The following is a 21,689-nucleotide window of genomic DNA, read 5'->3' as shown; positions in this document are numbered from 1 at the left end:
CACGGCCAGCGCAGAACCCAGATGGCTGCCAGACAGAACTGGGGAAGAAGGTTCAAGTTTCGTGTCTTCCTCCTCACCTAGGCGAAGTCTCTTGAGCTCCCGCTCCTGGAGGGACACTTTTGTTCCCCACAGTCTGAGCTGCCTGAGGTGATTGGTGCCCCTGCGGGTGCCTGGGGAGGAGAAGACAAGAGCTGCCAGAGCCCAGGAAATAGTTCCCCAAGTTGGGAAGGAGACTGTGTGTGTGTGTGTGTGTGTGTGTGTGTGTGTGTGTGTGTGTGCGCGCGCGCGCACATGTAGGAGAGTTCTTTAAGTGCTGGAGACCTTCACCCTCACAGCTCTACAGAAGGCCGGGCCTGCCCAAGGCACAGCTCTCAGGTGGGTTCAACCTGGAGTGACCCTGGGTGCTGGGCTCCCACAGACCTCTAACCCCTGCCTCAGTGACCCAGACATGACGGAGGCCCCACGAGGCAGGGCAGGTCACGCGGCATGAGTTACTGGGCAGTGTGGACGGATGGGGCCTGCCCTCCCCAGGACATGTTTGAAAAGGCCAGGATGGTAACCCCAGCCGCACTGCCTGGGTTCACACTCACCTCTGTCCTAGCTGTATGACTGAGAGCAAGGCTTTTCGCCTCTCTCTGCCTTAGTTTCCTCATCTGTTAAATGAGGATGAAAGCATCCTCATGGTGGGCGGAGGGGGTGGTGAGGACTAAATGAGCTGACATGCCCATGGGTTCTTGCCTGAACTCTCTGGGACAGTCATATTTTGTATTCCGGAACCTTCTGTATTTTGACCCTGTTGACGGATATAGTCCATGTCAGATAGCATCCACGGCACAGCACACTGCCCTCCAAGCCAGGGTTGTCCCCAGATGAGTTCAGTCCAGGTTGCCGTTTGCCAGTCCCCCTGAGGACAATGGCTGACAAGGAATCTCGTACCACAACAGCAAGCCCCGAGATGGGACTGGCCCGCCCCCACCCTGGCAGCCTCCGCCTTGGTGTCTGCTTTTCTATGGCTTTCTGGTTGTCTAAGCTGAGAACAGCCACGAGAGGGCGCACCTGAGACTCCGGGAAAAGTCAGGGCACCCACTGTGTGATCCGCAGGGCCCCGGGGCAAAATGCAGACACTGGACCCCTTGTTTAGAATCTATGAAGGATTTTAAGATGGCAACACCACACAACATAAAGGTGGACCCCACGGGGGGCGCCCTTGTCCTCAGCTGGTTTCTCCTGGTCAGTGAGTGGCCCAAGTTCCAGTCCTTGCCCTGCACCTTCCTCCCGCAGCCCTGGCCTTGGGACCTGCCCCAGGGGCTCCAGCTGGGCTCAGAGCTTAGTTCCTTCTTCAGGGCAGGACCCTGAGTTGAATGGGTGGCAAGATCGTGTTTGGGACACAATTTCCACCAGCTCAGTGAAAAAGGGCTCTGGCAGATGTAACTCACTTTTTGGGAATGAAAGCAGTGCCAGAGGCATTTCTCTTAGGATTTAGGCCAGCTGGCTTTGCTAGGGACACACGTGAAACTTTCAAGGAGAGTGCCAGAGTGTTCAGGCTTCTCAAAAGGATCAGATTAACCAAGTGAGGAGCCTTGGAACAGAGGATGAGAGCTGAGGAGGCCCACAGGACCCCAAGGTTTCAGTGGACAGGCGGGGGAGAGACGGGGAGTCAGGAGGGGTGAGGCAGAAGCCAGAAGTTTTGGGGGTGAGCCCGTACCAACCAGTGCTTCAGTAGAGATGGGGTAGGAGGGGAGGGGGTGAGGGGATGACTGCTGAGCTGTAGCCATTGGAATGGCCACAGGGAAACCATAGGACGTTGGTCAGAGGAGTGAACAACGGAAGAAGAAAAAGCCGATCAGGACATGGTAGGGACTGGGAGCAGAAGGCCTTCTGGGAGCCCTGGGGGTAGATGGAACAGCCCCTGGAGAAGGGACCACCCACCCCACTGAGAGGACCTGGGCCCCATCAGGCCCAGTGGTCAGGGCTGGACCTGGATGTGAAAAGGCATGGGACCCATGGTGAGATGGCCCTGTGCACCCACTACAGCCAAACACGATGGCTCTCAAGGCTGGGAAATGGGGTCCTCCTGTGCTGCTGCTGGTGGAAACGGAAAGTAGGGGAGCCGCCTGGCAGCTCCCAAAAGATTCCACACAGAGTCAGCCTGTGACCCAGCACGCAGGTTCATGGCAGCACTATTCATGACAGCCGAAAACTATAAACAGCTCCAGGGCCCATCACCTGACTAATGAATGAACGCCTTGTGGTCCACCCAGACAATGGGACTTTCAGCCTTGAAAGGAGGGAGGCGTCAGTTCTACACCTGCTACAGCATGGATGGACCTTGAAAAAGCACTAGCTACCGAGGGAGGAAGCCAGAGGCAGAAGGGCACACGAAAACTCCAGCGTAGGCAACTCCATGGAGACAGGAGATCAGTTGGTGCAGGAGACGAGGGGCAGGGAAGATGGTGGGGAGATGGTTAAAGGCTATGGGTTTTTGGGGGGAGTTAGGCAAATATTCAAAAATTGATTGTGATGGTTGCACAGCTCTGTGAATACACTAAAAGCTGTTAAATCACACACTTAGGCCAGGTGTGCTGGCTCACACCTCGATCCCAGCACTTTGGCAGACTTCGGCGGGTGGATCACCTGAGGTCAACATGGTGAATCCCTTTCTCTACTCAAAAATCCTGTAATTTCAGCTACTCAAGAGGCTGAGGCAGGAGAATCGCTTGAGCCTGGGAGGTGGAAGTTGCAGTGAGCCAAGATTGCGCCACTGCACCGCAGCCTGGGCGACAGAGTGAGACTCCATCTCAAAAAAAAAAAAAAAAAAAAAAAAGAGCTAATCATAGCCCTACATACAAAAGCTAAAACTGGCCCACACCTGTAATCCCAGCAGTCTGGGAGCCCAAGGCAGGAGGATTGCTTGAGCTCAGGACTTCAACACCAGCCTCAGAAACAGTGAGACCCCCATCTCCACAAAAAATGTAAGAATTAGCTGAGTGTGGTGGCACACGCCTGTGGTCCCAGCTACTGGGGAGGCTGAAGTGGAAGGATCCCTTGAGCCCACCTATGATCATACCACTGGCACTTCATCCTGGGTAACAGAGTGAGCACCTGTCTCAAAAAGCAAAAGCTGAACTCTCCAGCTTGACGTGATAGTGCAGAGAGAATATTCCCAAGGCAAGAAGTGAAAGCTGCTAGTTTCTTGAGTCCTGGGCCAGAAATGGACGCAATTTCACTTGCCAGGTATTAAACTGCTCAAGGCGGTCATGGGCCCACCCAGATTCAAGGAAAAGGGAATCCAGGAGTTCATGGTCGTCTTGAATCCACCACACCCACTAACAGCATCAGGAAACGCTTAGCACTTATCAGTATTGCAGGTGTGTGGCAGCCCCATTTCATGGAGGAGGAGAGGAGGAGTTAAATGATACCTCCAGGTCACCAGCCTGCAGAAGGCAGAGTCTGCCCATGAACTTGGGCCCACCATGCTCTTTCCCTCTGCACAGGCACCAAAGATTCCTGTCTGTTTTGTCCCCTGCTGGCTTCCTGGCCCTGAGCACCATGCCTGGCATGTAATAGATACTCTGCAAGTATTTATTTATGAAACAGAGTCTCACTCTGTCACCTGGGCTGAAGTGCAGTGGCGCAATCTTGGCTCACTACAACCTCTGTCTCCTGGGCTCCTGGGTTCAAGCAATTCTCGTGCCTCAGCCTCTTGAGTAGCTGGGATTACAAATGCCTGCCACCACGCCCTAATTTTTGTATTTTTGGTAGAGATGGGCTTTCACCATGTTGGCCAGGCTGGTCTAGCACTCCTGACTTCAGGCCATCCGCCTGCCTTGGCCTCCCAAAGTGCTGGGATTACAGGCATGAGCCACCGCGCCCAGCCTTAAAAGTTGTTTTTTTGGTTGGTAGGTTGGTTGGTTTTTGTAGGGATAGAGTCTCACTTTTTTGCCCAAGCTGCTTTTGAACTCAGGCTCAGGTGATCCTCCCATCTCAGCCTCCCAGAGTACCGAGATTACAGGCATGAGCCACTGTGCCCAGCGAGCTGCAGTAACTTGACCGAAGTCACATGGTGCTGGTAAGGCTGGGACTTCCAGCTGGAACTCAGTCGCAGGTGGAAAGACCCCAGCGTCTGTGCTCTGAGGTCTCTCCCATGCACCTTGGCTCTCAGGACAGAGGCTTGGATGGATGGATTGAGTGTGTTAGTGAATGACTTTGGCCAGGGGTGGGTGAGAGACTCCTGTACACCCAGCCCTCCCTTCTGACCCTGTCCTCTCTCTTCCCGGCAGCCATCAAGGGATACTGGACCACCCGCCCTTCCTTCTCCACCATCTACTTCCTCTTTGCCATCTTTGTGGTGTCCACCGTCTTCCACTGCCACCAGCGCCTGGCTCTAGTGCCCGCACCCTGGGCATACTCAGCCCGTGTGGTCCTGGCCCCCAGACACCTCCCCCGGGAGGGCCTGTTCACCATCAACTCCAAGGGCCGCCTGGGGAACCAGATGGGCGAGTACGCCACACTGTACGCCCTGGCCAAGCTGAACGGGCGGCCCGCCTTCATCCCTGCCCAGATGCACAGCGCCCTGGCCCCCATCTTCAGAATCACCCTGCCAGTGCTGCACAGCTCCACGGCCAGCAGGATCCCCTGGCAGAACTACCACCTGAACGACTGGATGGAGGAGGAGTACCGCCACATCCCGGGGCGCTATGTTCGCCTCACGGGCTACCCCAGCTCCTGGACCTTCTACCACCACCTCCGCCACGAGATCCTCCAGGAGTTCACCCTGCACGACCACGTGCGCGAGGAGGCCCAGAGGTTTCTGCGGGGCCTGCAGGCCAGGTGGGCGGAACAGGCGACCTTCGTGGGGGTCCATGTGCGCCGGGGGGACTACGTCCATGTCATGCCGCGCGTGTGGAAGGGGGTGCTGGCCGACCGGGGCTACCTGCAGCGGGCCCTGGACTGGTTTCGGGCCCGTTACCACCTCCCGGTCTTTGTGGTCGCCAGCGATGACATGGCCTGGTGCCGGGAAACCATCAACAGCTCCCTCGGGGACGTGGTATTCGCCGGGAATGGCCTCCAGGGCTCACCTGCCAGGGACTTTGCACTGCTGACACAGTGCAACCACACCATCATCACCGTGGGCACCTTTGGAACCTGGGCTGCCTACCTCACGGGTGGGGACACCATCTACCTGGCCAACTTCACGCGGCCGCACTCCCCCTTCAACCTGGTCTTTAGGCCACAAGCAGCCTTCCTGCCAGAGTGGGTGGGCATGGCGGCTGACCTGGGACAGGCTGGACAGAACAGCCTCTAGCTAGCCCTGCAAGTGCCTGGCCCTCATCCTCTGACTGAGGGGCAGTGAGTAGGGGGTGTGGGGCAGACTCGCGGTCCCACACTACAGCTGAATGAGTTTGGATAACTGACTCAACCTCTCTGTGCCTTAGCATGTCGGTCACAAAATGCACAAAGCACAGAACTTATGCCAGTAGCAGTTCGTGGGAGCTCAGCAAATTCGCTTAGAGCCAGTGCGTCGTGAATGCGTGGGAGGCGTCAGCTGCTCACGTTTTCAGGGTGCCAGGAACGTTTGCATTGCTTTCCAATGGAAACGTAGTTTTGCCCTCTCCTTCCTGCAGCAGTGGTAGGAGAGAGCCCAGGTATTTTGCACTCACCTCCTGCGATGAAGCCATTCCTGGCCTGAAGGGCAGGGGAACTCAATTTTCTGGGCAACTGGGAATTTTGGCTTTGGAATTAGTCGGCCTTATCATGAAAGAATATGAGGGAAGGGGCTGAACACGGTGTCTCACACCTGTAATCCCAACACTGGGAGGCTGAGGTGGGTGGGTCACTTGAGGTCAGGAGTTTGAGGCCAACCTGGCCAACGTGGCAAAACCCCGTGTCTACTAAATATACAGAAATTAGCCGGGTGTGGTGCATGCCTGTAATCCCAGCTATTCAGGAGGATGAGGCAAGAGAATCACTTGAACCAGGAGGCAGAGGTTGCGGTGAGCCGTGATCACACCACCGCACTCCAGCCTGGGCAACAGAGTATGACCCTGTTAAAACAAAAACAAAACAAAACACCCTTTCCAAACTGCTTATTTATCTAAATCCCCATTTCTTGACTGACTTCTGAGGCCATGAGGCGGGGCAGCTTTTTCTTCCTAGAGTAATAATACTGAATCTCCCCAGAGCCATTTGGCGCCTCAGTCAGCTTCCTCAAGTCCTTGGTGGAGCCATCACTGTGGGGCGTTGTTACAGTAAGTAGCCAGCCAGCCAGGAGCAGGTAGGAGAGGCCCCCTCCAACCAGGAATATCAGGCAACAACACGTGATGGTTGGGCAGTTGTTAACTGTCCCTCTAAAGTAATTGGTTGCAGGCCAGGCACGGTGGCTCACGCCTGTAATCCCAGCACTTTGGGTGGCCGCGGTGGGCAGATGACCTGAGGTCAGGAGTTCGAGACCAGCCTGACCAATATATGGAGAAACCCCATCTCTACAAAAAATACAAAAGTTAGCCAGGAATGGTGGTGTGCAACTGTAGTCCCAGCCACTCAGGAGACTGAGGCAGGAGAATCGCTTGAACCTGGGAAGCGGAGGTCGCAGTGAGCAGAGATCGCGCCGCTGCACTCCAGACTAGTGATAGAGTAAGACTCCATCTCAAAAAATACAAAAAAAAACAACTCAGGCTGGACATGGTGGCTCACACCTGTAATCCCAGTACTTTGGGAGGCCAAGGCGGGTATTTCACAAGGTGGGGAGTTTGAGAACAACCTGGCAAATATGGTGAAACCCTGTCTCCACTAAAAATACAAAAAAAGTGGCAGGGAGTGGTGGCGCATGCCTGTAATCCCAGTTACTCGGGAGGCTGAGGTGGAGAATTGCTTGAACCCAGGAGGCAGAGGTTGCAGGGAGCCAAGATCATGCCACTGCCGTCTAACTTGGGCAACAGATTGAGACTCTGTCTCAGGAAAAAAAAGGGGGGAGGGGGCCAGGTGTGGTGACTCACGCCTGTAATGCCAGCAGTTTGGGAAGCTGAGACAGGTGGATCATCTGAGGTCAGGGGTTTGAGACCAGCCTGACCAACATGGAGAAACCCCATCTCTACTAAACATACAAAATTAGTTGGCTTTTAATAACCATGTAAAAAAAAAAATTAGCCAGACACATTGGTGTGTGACTGTAGTCCTAGCTACTTGGGAGGCTGAGGCAGGAGAATCGCTTGAGCCCAGGAGGTGGAGGTTGCGGTGAGCTGAGATCGTGCCATTGCACTCCAGCCTGGGTAACGAGTGAAACTACGTCTCAAAAAAAAAAAAAAAAAAACAACCCAGCTCTAAAGGTCAAACCACACGGTCTTTCATGTCACCTGCCTGGCCCTCTTCCAAGGGTACTTTCCTGCCTTTTGTCCCTGCTCTAAAGCTTTTCAATGAACTTTCTCTCCTGCTCTAAAATTTGCCTCAGCCGTATGCCCCTCAGTCGAATTCTTTCTTCTGAGGAGGCAAGAATTGACTTTGCTGCAGACCCATACAGATTTGCTGCCAGTAACAGGGTTTGGGCTTGGGAGATGTTAACTCAGGAGGAGGTCTGGGTCCGGTGGTTCTTTCGCCCAGGCTGGAGTGCAGTGGTGCGATCTCGGCTCACTGCAACCTCTGCCTACGGGGTTCAAGCTATCCTTGCACCTCAGCCCTCCAAGTGGCATTATAGGTGCCCACCGCCCGTCCAGCTAAGTTTTGTATTTTTAGTAGAGATGGGGTTTCGCCATGTTGGCCAGGCTGGTTTAAACTTTTGACCTCCAGTGATCCTCCCACCTCCGCCTCCCAAACTTCTAGGATTATAGGCGCAAGCTACCACACCCAGCCAACAGCTTTCACATTACAAAATTCCCAGCAGAAGCTGGCAAGCTGCCAAGAAGAAGTTGCACTAATTCATCAATAAATATTTACTGAGTTTCTTACTGCGTTTGCAAATTCCAAAGCGGAAATTGGCTAGCCACCTAAAACCCCGCCCTGTCCCCCCCCCGCTAGCCAGAAGGGGACAAAAGGAAGCCAAGCAGGACAGGAGCCACTTCCATCCCCTGAAGAAGGGGACCGCGTACCCTCGCACCTCAGTCTGCAGTGCACGGCACGTGTTCCTTAGGGGTTGACTTGTGACAAGTCCCTGGCCAAGTTTCTTTGTTTGTTTGAGATAGAGTTTTGCTCTTGTTGCTATCGTGGCTCACTGCAACCTCTGTCTCCCTTGTTCAAGTGATTCTCCTGCCTCAGCCTCCTGAGAAGCTGTGATTACAGGCATGCGCCACCACGCCTGGCTAATTTTGTATTTTTAGTAGAGACAGGGTTTCTCTGTGTTGATAAGGCTGGTCTTGAATCCCCAACCTCAGGTGATCCACCTGCCTCAGCTTCCTTAAAGTGCTGGCAGTACAGGCCTGAGCCACTGTGCCTGGCCTGGTGTTTTATGTTTGTTTGTTTTTTTGTTTTTTTTTTCCCAGACAGAGACTGTCACCTAGGCTAGAGTATAGTGGCACGATCTCAGCTCACTCAACCTCCGCTTCCCAGCTTCAAGTGATTGGATTCTCCTACCTCAGCCTCCCAAGTAGCTTGAACTACAGGTACCCGCCACCACTCCCAGCTGATTTTTGTATTTTCAGTAGAAACAGGGTTTCACCATATCGGCCAGGCTGGTCTCAAGCTCCTGGTGTTAGGTGATCCACCTACCTCAGCCTCCCAAGGTGCTGGGATTACAGGCGTGAGTCACTGCACCCGGCCTCCCTTGGCCAAATTTATATATTAAAGTTCTAACCCCAAGTAGGACCTCACTCTCTCGCCCAGGCTGAAGTGCAGTGATGCAACCTCGGTTCACTGCAACCTCTGCCTCCCGGGTTCAAGTCATCCTCGTGCCTCAGTCTCCTGAGTGGTTGGATGACAAGAACCCACCACCACACCTGGCTAATTTTTTGTATGTTTTGTAGAGACACGGTTTCACCATATTAGCCAGGCTGGTCTTGAACTCCTGATCTCAAGTGATCCGCACCTGCCTCGGTCTCTCAAAGTGCTGGGATTACAGGCATGAGCCACCACGCCCAGCCCTGGTCAGTCTTAAGGTCTGCGTTGATATTAACACCGGTCAGCTGTGCCTGAATTACAATGGGAGGAGGGTATAATGAGGCGTGTCCAGCCACCCTGTCCCATCCTGACCTGAACTAGTGTCTCAGGTTCACCTTAGAATGTCCTTGGCCTAGAGGAAGGATCCATTCAGTTACTTGAGGGACTTAGAATTTTATGTGGTTTACAGTAAGATCACTACTGATGTGGCTGCAGATGTGGCCGATAGTGGCTCATGCCTGTAATCCAAAGCAGGTGGATCACAAGGTCAGGAGTTCGAGACCAACCTGGCCAATATGGTGACAACCCATCTCTACTAAAAATACAAAAGTTAGGGGCCGGGTGCGGTGGCTCAAGCCTGTAATCCCAGCACTTTGGGAGGCTGAGGCGGGTGGATCACGAGGTCGAGAGATCGAGACCATCCTGGTCATCATGGTGAAACCCCATCTCTACTAAAAATACAAAAAATTAGCTGAGCATGGTGGCACGTGCCTGTAATCCTAGCTACTCAGGAGGCTGAGGCGGGAGAATTGCCTGAACCCAGGAGGCGGAGGTTGCGGTGAGCCGAGATCGCGCCATTGCACTCCAGCCTGGGTAACAAGAGCGAAACTCCGTCTCAAAAAATAATAAAAATAAAAATAAATAAATAAATAAAAATACAAAAGTTAGCGGGGCATGGTGGCAGGCACCTGTAGTCCCAGCTACTCCGGAGGCGGAGGCAGGAGAACTGATTGAACCCAAGAGGCAGAGGCTGCCATGAGCCGAGATTGCATCATTGCACGCACTCCAGCCTGGGCAACAGAACAAGACTCAGTCTCAAAAAAAAAAAAAAAAAAAAAAAAAATATTGCAGATGTAATGGGTTAAGTCAAGGTTATACTAGAGTAGGGTGAGTTGTGTCCCTAATCCATTGTGATGGGTAACCACACAGACACCCAAGAAGGGAAGGCCATGAGATGACAGCACAGAGATGAACTCTCAGCCTCCAGAACTAAGAGGGAATGGCCTGGGCTTGGTGGCTCACGCCTGTAATCCCAGCACTTTGGGAGGTCAGGGCAGGTGGGTCACCTGAGGAGTTCAGCTGACCAAAATGGTAAAACCGCATCTCTACTAAAAATACAAAAATTAGTCAGGTGTGGTGGTGGGTGCCTGTAATCCCAGCTACTCGGGAGGCTGAGGTGGGAGAATTGCTTGAATGGGAGGTGGGAGAATTGCTTGAATGGGAGGTGGAAGCTGAGGCAAGATCACTCCAGCCTGGGAGACAGAGTGAGACCATGTCTCAGAAACAAACAGCTAGGAATGATTTCCTTTTGCTTCAAGGGACCTAGTTATGTTTCCTTCTTAGAGCAACCCAGGAAACACTTAAGAGCATCTAATGCGTGTTAATTGAATGGATTGTACAAACACTGAGCAAAAAGAGAAAGCCATGGCCTAGCGGGAAAGCAGCTTAAGAGACTAAACGTTGCAGTGGCCTTGGCACAGGGACAGTGGTCCTAGAGATCATTCCATGGACATTGTCTCAGGAAGTCGAATTCTGAAAATCCTTTCATTGATTCTACAATATAGTCATGGCTCACTTATCAATAGGGTTGTGTTCTGAGAAATGTATTGTGAGGCAATTTTATGTTGCGTGAACATAAGGTGTATTTATACAAACTTAGATGGGGTGTGTGTGTGTGTATACATATATATTTAGTTTGGGGGCAGAGCCTTGCTCTGTCGCCCAGGCTGGAGTACAGTGGTACAGTCACAGCTCACTTTATGCTTGGCTGATTTTTCTTTTTTTTTTTTTTTTTTTTTTTTTTTTTTTTTTTTTGAGACGGAGTTTCGCTCTTGTTACCCAGGCTGGAGTGCAAGGGCGCGATCTCGGCTCACCGCAACCTCCGCCTCCTGGGTTCAGGCAATTCTCCTGCCTCAGCCTCCTGAGTAGCTGGGATTACAGGCACGCGCCACCATGCCCAGCTAATTTTTTGTATTTTTAGTAGAGACAGGGTTTCACCATGTTGACCAGGATGGTCTTGATCTCTCGACCTCGTGATTCACCCACCTTGGCCTCCCAAAGTGCTGGGATTACAGGCTTGAGCCACCGCGCCCGGCCCCAAGATGGAGTTTCACCATGTTGGCCAGGCTGGTCTTGAACTTCTGACCTCAGGTGATCCACCTGAATTGGCCTCCTAAAATACTGAGATTACAGGTGTGAGCCACCTCACCCAGCTCATTCCCATTACTTTGGAACATCTGTGGGACATTCATGGAGGTGGAGGGTCTGTTTCTAAGCCTCTGAGTTCCAAATCTGCTTTGCATGTTTTATGACAGCTGGCCTCCCCACTCCCCTGCCCCACCCTGCTGCTTTCTTCCGTGTGCTGAATCATGGTGGACCAGGTCCTTTGTTCTGTCGCCAGACTCAGTCCACATTCTGGGCCGGGCTGATCGCTGCCTCCTGGTGTTGTTTCACTGGCAACTTTATCCTCCTGTTTTCTGCAGACTGGTGGTTACAGTGAGAAGCTTGATCTGATTTTTTTCTTTTCTTTTTCTTTTTTTTTAAAGGAAGCTCCGTACGTAGCTGGTAGTTAGCCTCCTGCTGCTTCGCTGAAGCTGAGGAGTGGCTGCTTTTTTTCTCTTTCCATGCGTGTTAGGACTGCTGGGAGCTTGGGTGGTGCCTGCTGCTTCTTAGTAAAATTCCACATCCTTTGTTTTTTTTTTTTTTGGAGACAGAGTTTCACTCTCTTTGCCCAGGCTGGAGTACAACGGTGATCTCAGGTCACTGCAACCTCTGTCTCCCGGGTTCAAGCGATTTTCCTGCCTCGGCCTCCTGAGGAGCTGAGATTACAGGCGCAGCCACCACGCCTGGCCAATGTTTGTATTTTAGTAGAGACAGGGTTTCGCCATGTTGGCCAGGCCGGTCTCGAACTCCAAACCTCTAGTGATCCACTCACCTCGACCTCCCAAAGTGCTGGGATTACAGGCCTGAACCACCACATCCTGCCCATCTCTATTTAAAAAAAAAAAAAAAAAAAAATTTAAAGGCGGGGCGTGGTGGCTCACGCCTGTAATCCCAGCACTTTGGGAGGCTGAGGTGGGTGGACCACCTGAGGTCAGGAGTTGGAGACCAGCCTAGCCAACATGGTGAAACCCTCACCCCCACCCCACCCCGTCTCTACTAAAACTGGAAACATTAGCTAGGCATGGTGGCTTCGCCTGTAATCCCAGGTACTTGGAAGCTGAGGCAGGAGAATGATTTGAACTTGGGAGGCGGAGGTTGCAGTGAGCTCAGATGGCACCATTGCACTCTAACTTGGGCAAAAAGAGTGAAACTCTTGTCTCAAAAAAAATTAAAAAATAAATAAATATAGGACTCTTAGGAGACTAAGAGTCAGCGAGAGCCTGGCCTAGCTGGACTTTGTCTCCACCTCCCCAGCCCCGCCATCTCTATGCTGCCTTCCTGGAAGTCTTCCTGTCTGCCTGGAGCTGAGTCGGGGCCCTTTTCTGTTCTGGGCATCCTACCACAGTTCCAAAAGGAAGACCCCTGGGGGACCAGGATGGGGGATGAAACCTTGACCTGCCTCTCTCCCCTACCCCTATGGCCGGGCTTGGGGTGCCTGATGCAGGTGGAGGAGCTCTGGGCGGATAACAAGATGGACTTCCTGGCAGGCCCTGGGGAAGTGGGAGGGGCTCCAGGCTTGCTTCCCTCCCTAAGCCCAGCTGCACCTGCTCTGGAAAGCCCAGTAGATCCTGGGCGGGGTTTGCCGGTCTCCGATGCTGGAAGGGTTTCTTTGGCCCTGAGTAAAGGGAGAGGCCCAGAGGGAGCACTGACTTGCCAGCAGAGCCACCCTGATTCCTTCAGCAGGACCCAGTGATAGCAGGTGAGGGGCTCATCGCCCACCCGGCAGCACACACACCAGTGCACACGCCCAGGCGGGGAGCAGGGGATGTGGGAAGTGGACTCACCTGCGCTTGAGGGCCTCTGGTCCCCTCTGGGATGCACTCCCAACTCAAGAGTCTCAGGACAGGAGGGTCCCTGCCTCGGCAGCCAGGCCCCGCTCCAACCCTCCCGCCACCCTCCTTAGCTCCCTCCCCATTTCCTTCCCGGTGGGTCTGCTTCTAGAGCTCCAGCCACCATCTCCCTCCCCTTCTCCAGCCCCGGCCACCAGCTCCTTCCTTGTCTCCCTCCCCTCAGCAGTTTCCAGGAACCACCCTGGCAGTCAGTGTGCAGGTGGCTCAGGCACAGCTGTTAGCGATCCGACTTCCCTGGCTCAACCCTGGAGGGTGCTCCCTCAGACCCGGGACTCCCCAGAGTCTTCACAGATCCCAAGCTGCGGGTCTCCCCTCCATGCTCTGCCCTGGCTCAGGGAGTCAGTTCCGTTCCTCCCGCACTCCCTGATCCCGCTCTGAATCACCGCTTCTGAGATTCAAACCCCACCGCCGGAGAATAAAGGTGGGATTTGCAAGTGATGGCCCCACATTTTTGTCTGAAGCTCCCTTCACCTCCCCAGAGTGGAAGTGATCTTGCCGGGAATCCCGGGGAAGTGCTGGAAGAGAGTGGGCTCTGGCGGCGTCCGGGTGCCATTGAGCAGGGTGTGCAGAGCTGCCCGGGGCAGGGGCAGGTAGGGTGGAGAAAGGCCGTCAGAGCTGGGGGACAGGACAGAGCCCTAGGTGAGCAGAGAGCTGGGTTATTTCACGGGAACAGCTGGTAACAAAGCCGGAGCGGTGTGCAGGACCAGGCTAGAGGCTTGGATTCTGTCTTAGGGGTATGGGGAGCCCTGGAGGGGATGTGAGTTGGGGTGGGGCAGGGCCAGCGCTGGGTGTAGGGGGACAGAGGGGAGAAAAAAAAAAAAAAGAAGTGAACGAGGCTGGACACGATGGCTCACACTGTAATCCCAGCACTTTGGGAGGCCGAGACAGGACAATCACTTGAGGTCAGGGGTTCAAGACCAGTCTGGCCAACATAGTGAAACTCCATCTCTACTAAAAATACAAAAGTTAGCCAGTTATAAGGGCATGCACCTGTAATCCTAACAACTCGGGAGGCTGAGGCATGACAGTCGTTTGAACCCAGGAAGCAGCGTTCCCATGAGTTCCAGTGAGTCAAGATGGTGCCACTGCACTCCTGCCTGGGCAACAGAGTGAGGTTCCATCTCAAAAAAAAAAAAAAAAAAAAGACCTATGGATTTTAGTGACCCCAGTCCTCTGACAGAGTTGGTGGCCGGGCTCCTGCTTCGAAACAGGCCCTGGCTGGGTGTGGTGGCTCACGCCTGTAATCTCAGTACTTTGGGAGGTAGAGGTGGGTGGATCATGCGGTCAGGAGTTCGAGACCAGCCTGACCAACATGATGAAACCTCATCTCTACTAAAAATACAAAAACTTTGCCAAGTGTGGTGGCGTGCACATGTAATCCCAGCTACTCAGGAGGCTGAGGTAGGAGAATTGCTTGAACCCAGGAGGTGGAGGTTGCAGTGAGCTGAGATCGAGCCACAGCACTCCAGCCTGGTTGACAGAGTGAGACTCCATCTCAAAAAAAAAAAAAAAAGAGAGAGAAATCAGGGCCCCTTTCCATTCTGGCATCTTAACCACAATCTTCCAAGGGAAGACCCCCCAGGGCACCCAGATGGAGGAAGAGCCCTTGACCTCTCTCTCTCCTCTGCCCCTATGGCCCAGCCTGAGGTGTCTGATGCAGCTGTAGGGACTGAGGGCAGATAACAAGAAGGACTTCCTGACCTCAGAGGACTGGGGAAACCCCAAGCTCTCCCCTCTACCAGAAGTCCTGCTGCCCTGGATTCCACTCTGGCTGTTGGCATTTCTCAAGATTTCCCCTCAGGCCCCTGGTAGCTGCTCTTCCAATCGTCCCCTGCCATCTCAGCACCTCCTCGGCCCGCCACATCCCTGGGCCAGCCCCTTGCTCACCTGAACCCCTCCCAGCCACAGGGCCAATCTCTGAGCCTCAGTTTCCTTTGCTGTGAAATGGACGTAATGTCACCTGCTTGGGTTTTTTGTTGTTGTTGCTTTGGGTTTTTTTTGAAACAGGGTCTCGCTCTGTTGCCCAGTCTGGAGTGTCATGGCACAATCTTGGCTCACTGCAACTCTGCCTCCTGAATTCAAGCGATTCTCCTGCCTCGGCCTCCCGAAGTGCTGGGATTACAGGCATGAGCCACTGCGCCTGGCTCATGGAATTTTTGTTTGCTGTTTTTGTAAAGACAGGGTTTTGCCATGTTGCCCAGGCTAGTCTTGAACTCCTGAGCTCAAGTGATTTGTCCACCTTGGCTTCCCAAAGCACTGGGATTACAGGTGTGCGCTACCACTCCCGGATAGGGCTGTTGTTTGTTCTTGTTATTTTATTTATTTATTTATTTATTTATTTATTTATTTATTTATTGAGAGGGAGTCTCACTCTGTCACCCAGGCTGGAGTGCAGTGGCGTCATCTCGGCTCACTACACCATTCACCTCCTAGGTTCCAGTGATTTTCCTGCCTTAGCCTCCCGAGTATCTGGTATTATTACAGGTACCTGCCACCGTACCCCGCTAATTTTTTTTTTTAGTAGAGATGGTGTTTTGCCATCTTGGCCAGGCTAGTCTTAAACTCTTGACCTTGTAATCTGCCCGCCTGGGTTTCCTGAAGGGCTGGGATTACAGGTGTGAGCCACCGCACCCCACCAGGGCTGTTGTTGAAACTCAATAAGATAGGCTAGGTGTAGTGGCTCACATCTGTAATCCCAGCACTTTATAGAGGCTGGGAAAGGAGGCTGAGACCAGGAGTTTGAGATGAGTTTGGGCCACATAGCAGGACCCCACCACCACCACCACCACCAATCCTACAAAAAAGTAACTCAAAAAAATGATGACTTCAGGCAGACTCTGGGTGGTAGGTACTTTGTTCAAGCCTGAAATAAGTGTGAGTTTGGAACATCAATTCTGCTCTGAATACCAGAGACAGACCATGTCATAGAGGATTTCTATTTGATTGATTGATTGATTGAACGAACGGAATCTTGCTCTGTTGCCAGGCTAGAGTGCAGTGGCACAATCTCGGCTCACCGCAACCTCCGCCTCCTGGGTTCAAGCACCTCCCACTTCAACCTCCTGAGTAGCTAGGATTACAGGCACATGCCAGCATGCCCAGCTCATTTTTGTTTTTTTTTTTTTTTTTTTTTTTTTTTTGAGACAGAGTTTCGCTCTTGTTACCCAGGCTGGAGTGCAATGGCGCGATCTTGGCTCACCACAACCTCCGCCTCCTGGGTTCAGGCAATTCTCCTGCCTCAGTCTCCTGAGTAGCTGGGATTACAGGCACACGCCACCATGCCCAGCTAATTTTTTGTATTTTTAGTAGAGACGGGGTTTCACCATGTTGACCAGGATGGTCTTGATCTCTCGACCTCGTGATTCACCCGCCTCGGCCTCCCAAAGTGCTGGGATTACAGGCTTGAGCCACCGCGCCCGGCCTCATTTTTGTATTTTTAATAGAGACGGGGTCTCACCATGTTGACCAGGATGGTCTCGATCTCTTGACCTCGTGATCTGCCTGCCTTGACCTCCCAAAGTGCTGGGATTACAGGAGTGAGCCACCAAGCCCAGCTGTCATAGAGCATTTCCCTTTGTGCCCACCCAGCCCCCAAGGGAGGTTTTTGTTGTTGTTGTGGTGGTGGTTTTTTTGGAGACAGAGTCTCACTGTGTCACCCAGACTGGAGTGCAATGGTGTGATCTCAGCTCACTGCAACCTCCAGCGGGGTGTAGTTTTTATTGCTGCCTCAAACCCCCGTTGATGGACAGACGAGGTAAAAGCCCTGGGTCAAAGTCACACAGTACATAAGAGGTTCCTGACTACACCCCTCAAGGCATCTAGCCAAACCTCAGCAATTCACAATCTCACTGAGCAGCTCGCCTGGGAGACTCGAGTTTGCTCTCCAGCTCTTCCTTCTCTCCTCGCGGGTTCCAGTCAAGGTCAGTGCCCAGCTTCCTGCTCTGGGACACTCAGCAGCCACCCCCTCCTTCCTCGGCGAGGAAGGGAGGGAGCTACGGAGGAGGCAGGGACATCCTTGTAGAACATTCTGCTGTATTTATTTATTTATTTGAGACAGAGTCTGACTCTGTTGCCCAGGCTGGAGTGCAGTGAGGCGATCTCGTCTCACTGCAACCTCCACCTCCCGGGTTCAAGCAATTCTCCTGCCTCAGCCTCCCGAGTAGCTGGGATTACAGGCATCTGCCACCACGCCTGGGTCATTTGTTGAATTTTTAGTAGAGACGGGGTTTCACTATGTTGGCCAGGCTGAACACATATACCCTTATATGTACACAATATATATACACCCATACTCTACCACGCACACATGTCCATTTGCACACACCTGTACATGTATGCAGTGCATGGATCCCCATATCTGCATCACACACAATGCAAACACATCCACCTGTGTACACACACCACCTTGAACACAATGTATGCACATCTGTATAAACACACTCTAGGCCAGGTGCAGGGGCTCCCAAGGCGGGCAGATCACCTGAGGTCAGGAGTTTGAGACCAGCCTGACCAACATGGAGAAACCCCATCTCTACTAAAAATAAAAAATTAGCCGGGTGTGGTGACACATTCCTATAACCCCTGCTACTTGGGAGGCTGAGGCAGGAGAATTGCTTTGAACATGGGAGGCGGAAGTTGTGGTGAGCAGAGATCACAGCATTACACTTCAGGCTGGGCAACAAGAGTGAGACTCCATTACACACACACACACACACACACACACACACACACAAAACAGTTGCTATAAAGAAATACCAAAAAAAACCCAAAACGAAACACACTCGTGATACCTGCCCATACACATATGCATGTGTGTGCCAAGTATTTACACACCCGAAGTAAAACCACACTCAGATGAACCCACCCAATGCCTGCGCGCCCCTGCACGGCTCATCCCCCGGCGCCCCGGGCCTCCAGCTCCCGGCTAACGTGTCCCGCTTTCCACCCGCCCACAGCCATGCCGATCAGCCAGGTGTCTTTCTCCTTTCCCATGGCCCACTTCGTCCTCTTTGTCTTTACGGCGTCCACTGTATTTCACGTTCAGCAGCGGCTAGCAAGGATTCAAGCCACGTGGGAGTTACAGAGGCCGATGACCTCGACGTCAGCGGCGCTGGGACCCAGCCAGCCCAGGGGCATGTGGACGATCAATGCAATAGGCCGCCTGGGGAACCAGATGGGCGAGTACGCCACGCTGTACGCCCTGGCCAAGCTGAACGGGCGGCCCGCCTTCATCCCCGCCCAGATGCACAGCACCCTGGCCCCCATCTTCAAGATCACGCTGCCGGTGCTGCACAGCTCCACGGCCAACAGCATCCACTGGCGGAACTACCACCTGAACGACTGGATGGAGGAGGCGTACCGCCACATCCCGGGGGAGTACGTCCGCCTCACGGGCTACCCCTGCTCCTGGACCTTCTACCACCACCTCCGCCAGGAGATCCTCCAGGAGTTCACCCTGCACGACCACGTGCGCGAGGAGGCCCAGAGGTTCCTGCGGGGCCTGCGGTTGAATGGGAGGCTGCCGGGCACCTTTGTGGGGGTCCATGTGCGCCGGGGGGACTACGTCCGCGTCATGCCACGGGTGTGGAAGGGGGTAGTGGCCGACCGGCGCTATCTCGAGCAGGCACTGGACTGGTTCCGGGCTCACCACAGCTCCCCCATCTTCGTGGTCACCAGCAACGGCATGCCCTGGTGTCGGCAGAACATCGACACCTCCCGCGGCGACGTGGTGTTTGCTGGCGATGGCATCGAGGGCTCACCCGCCAAAGATTTTGCACTGCTCACGCAGTGTAACCACACCATCATGACCATCGGGACGTTCGGGATCTGGGCCGCCTACCTCGCCGGAGGGGACACCATCTACCTGGCCAATTACACCCTCCCCGACTCCCCTTTCCTCAAAATCTTTAAGCCGGAGGCGGCCTTCCTGCCGGAGTGGATGGGGATCGCTGCAGACCTGTCCCCCTTACTCAATCACTGAGGCTGGCCTTGCCTTTGAAATCCCGTCTCCTCCTCTGGCCCCCTCAGGATAAGCACTGGGGCGTGACAGCTGTTCCGTGAACAGGACCCTCCTCTCTTCTGTGAAGACGCTTTGGGCTGCAAGTAACAGAAATCTCTGTGAACGACGGCTGGGAGCAGTGACTCAGGCCTGTAATCCCAGCACTTTGGGAGGCTGAGGCGGGCGGGTCACTTGAGGTCAGGAGTTCAAGACCAGCCTCGCCAACATGGTGAAAGCTTGTTTCTACTAAAAATACAAAAATAAGCCAGGTGTGGTGGTGCACCCCGGTAATCCCAGCTACTCGGGAGGCTGAGGGAAGAGAATCACTTTAACCCAGGAGGCAGAGGTTGCAGTGAGCCAAGATGGTGCCACTGTATTCCAGCCTGGGTAACAGAGCGAGACTGTGTATCTAAAAAAAAAAAAAAAAAAAAAGTCTGGGAGTGGTGGCTCACACCTGTAATCTGAGCACTTTGGAAGGCCAAGGCAGGTGAATCACGAGGTCAGGAGTTCAAGACCAGCCTGGCCTTGATGGTCAAACCTCGTCTGTACTAAAAATACAAAAACGTCAGCCAGGTGTGGTGGCAGGTGCCTATAGTCCCATCTAGTTGGGAGGCTGAGGCAGGTGATTGCTCGAACCCAGGAGGCTGCAGTGAGCTGAGATTGTACCACTGCACTCCAGCCTGGATGACAGAGGCTCCATCTCAAAAAAAAAAAAAAAAGAAAAGAAAAGAAAAGAAAAGAAAAAACCAGGTTCAAAGACCATCATCCTATGTATGACACAGGACCACAAGTGGCCCAGTCCAGGGTCAGTTAAAGATCTAGCCAAACCTCAGCAATTCACAGTCTCACTGAGCAGCTCGCCTGGGAGACTCGAGTTTGCTCTCCAGCTCTTCCTTCTCTCCTTGCGGGCTCCAGTCAAGGTCAGTCAGTGTCCAGCTCCGCAAAGTCATCAGTCCCCTGAGCTCCTTCCATCTTCATATACTGTGCCACCATCTCTTAGCTGTGTCATCTCCTGGTGCCCAAAGGGCTGCTACACACACAGCCATCACATACAGATAATTCCTTTCAAAAACAGCAAAAAGGCTTGTTCTTATCTTGGTCCCTTCGAAGAATGAGCAAAACCTTCCTAAGCCTTCCAGCGACTTCCCCCAAATCCAGTGGGTAGGAATTACCACATAGCCCTGTGGCCCCAATAAGAGGCACAAGAAATGAGACTTCTGGCATTAGTTTAGCCTCAGATTATGCAGTTGGGAAGTTGATCCGCCGCCGCTGAAGGACATGCAGCTTGCGGAAAATTAGGGCAGTGTTACCAAGGAAAAAAGGGAATGGCTTTAGGGTAGACAACGGGGATGCCTTGAGAGGCTGTCCAGGTTGCTCACTGCACAAAGGCCCCTGGTCAAGAAGGCAAGTGGGGTTTAAACAGACCCAGAGTGTACTCATCAAACCAAGTGTCCTTGGCATTGTGTCCACGCAGAGAGCTCACTGTTTTCTAGTTAGCCCATCTGGAAGTGGACCCTTTTTCCAGTTTGCACAAATGTGCCATATTGGCTCAGAGCTGGCATGCATCCAAATCCCTCTGTCCCGCCTCTTCAATCCTGGCTTCCTAGGGCCTGGGGTGATCATAGCTGAGAACTCAAGAGACCAGCCTGGCTCAGTGAATTTCAGGGCATTCCATTCATTCTTTCAGTAAATGTCAGGCCATGAAACCCCCCACAGCGACCTTCCCTCTTAGAGGATACAATTGTAACCATTACACAGACATCAAATAAGTAACATCTATTTAACCACCAGTGGGAACAGTCATGGAGCCTGGTATTCCCAGCTACCAGCGAGGTTGAAGTGGGAGGATTCCTTGACGACTGGAGCATGTGATGATTGCACTTGTGATTAGCCATTGCACTGCAGCCCGGACAACCTAGTGGGACCATGGCTCTTATAAATAAATAAATAAACACACACGATCATGACTTTGGGGATGGGAGAAGAGGTTCTCTGAGAGTTTATTACATGGGTATCACATGAACTCCAAAATACATCTTAAGCCAGGCATGGTGGCTCATGCCTGTAATCCCAGCATTTTGGGAGGCTAAGGCGAGCAGATCACCTGAAGTCAGGAGTTTGAGACTAGCCTGGGCAACATAGTGAAGCCCTGTCTCTACTAAACATACAAAAACTTAGCCGGGCGTGGTGGCACACACCTGTAGTCCCAACTACTCAGAAGGCTGAAGCAGCAGAATCGTTTGAACCCGGGATGCAGAGGTTGCAGTGGGCCGAGATCACACCATTGCCCTCCAGCCTGGACAACAGAGTGAGACTCTGTTTAAAAAAATTTAAAAATCAGGAGTAGATGGAATTCTGTCATAAGTCTGGATGAAAAAGGAAATTTTGGCCAGGTGCAATGGCTCGTGCTTGTAATCCCAGCACTTTGGGAGGCCGAGGTGAGTAGATCACCTGAGGTCAGGTGTTCGAGACCAGCCTGGTCAGCATGGTGAAATGCCATCTCTACTCAAAATACAAAACTTAGCCAGGCATGGTAGTGGGTGCCTGTAATCCAAGCTTCTCAGGAGCCTGAGACAGGAGAATTGCTTGAACCC

At 53.0% G+C, this 21,689-nt stretch overlaps 2 protein-coding genes across 4 annotated transcripts in view; both read left to right on the top strand.

The window, feature by feature from the left end:
• SPHK2 (sphingosine kinase 2) overlaps positions 1–12,073 on the top strand; it is a 61,152-nt gene extending 49,079 nt beyond the window's left edge. For all 3 annotated transcript variants that reach the window (XM_074386113.1, XM_074386115.1, XM_074386114.1), the window contains one exon: positions 4,281–12,073. In XM_074386113.1, the coding sequence (XP_074242214.1) occupies positions 4,281–5,305 (1,025 nt within the window). In that variant the 3' untranslated portion in view covers positions 5,306–12,073. The remainder of the gene's footprint in view (positions 1–4,280) is intronic.
• Positions 12,074–21,056, top strand: FUT2 (fucosyltransferase 2 (H blood group)). Its single transcript, XM_003940323.4, has 2 exons — positions 12,074–12,946; positions 18,053–21,056. The coding sequence occupies exon 2, from the start codon at positions 18,055–18,057 to the stop codon at positions 19,075–19,077; it is 1,023 nt and encodes a 340-aa protein (XP_003940372.1). The 5' UTR covers positions 12,074–12,946; positions 18,053–18,054; the 3' UTR covers positions 19,078–21,056.
• The last annotated feature ends 633 nt before the right edge of the window (positions 21,057–21,689 follow it).

This window comes from Saimiri boliviensis, chromosome 14 (genome assembly GCF_048565385.1).
Source record: "Saimiri boliviensis isolate mSaiBol1 chromosome 14, mSaiBol1.pri, whole genome shotgun sequence".
In the NCBI taxonomy this organism is placed as follows: Eukaryota; Metazoa; Chordata; class Mammalia; order Primates; family Cebidae; genus Saimiri; species Saimiri boliviensis.
The sequence above is the reverse complement of the archived record's forward strand: the minus strand, read 5'-3'. Positions and strand labels throughout refer to the sequence as shown.

What these genes read in the sequence shown, in the direction of transcription:
- FUT2 (XM_003940323.4), top strand. Translation starts at nt 18,055, where the DNA reads ATGCCGATCAGCCAGGTGTCTTTCTCCTTTCCCATGGCCCACTTCGTC.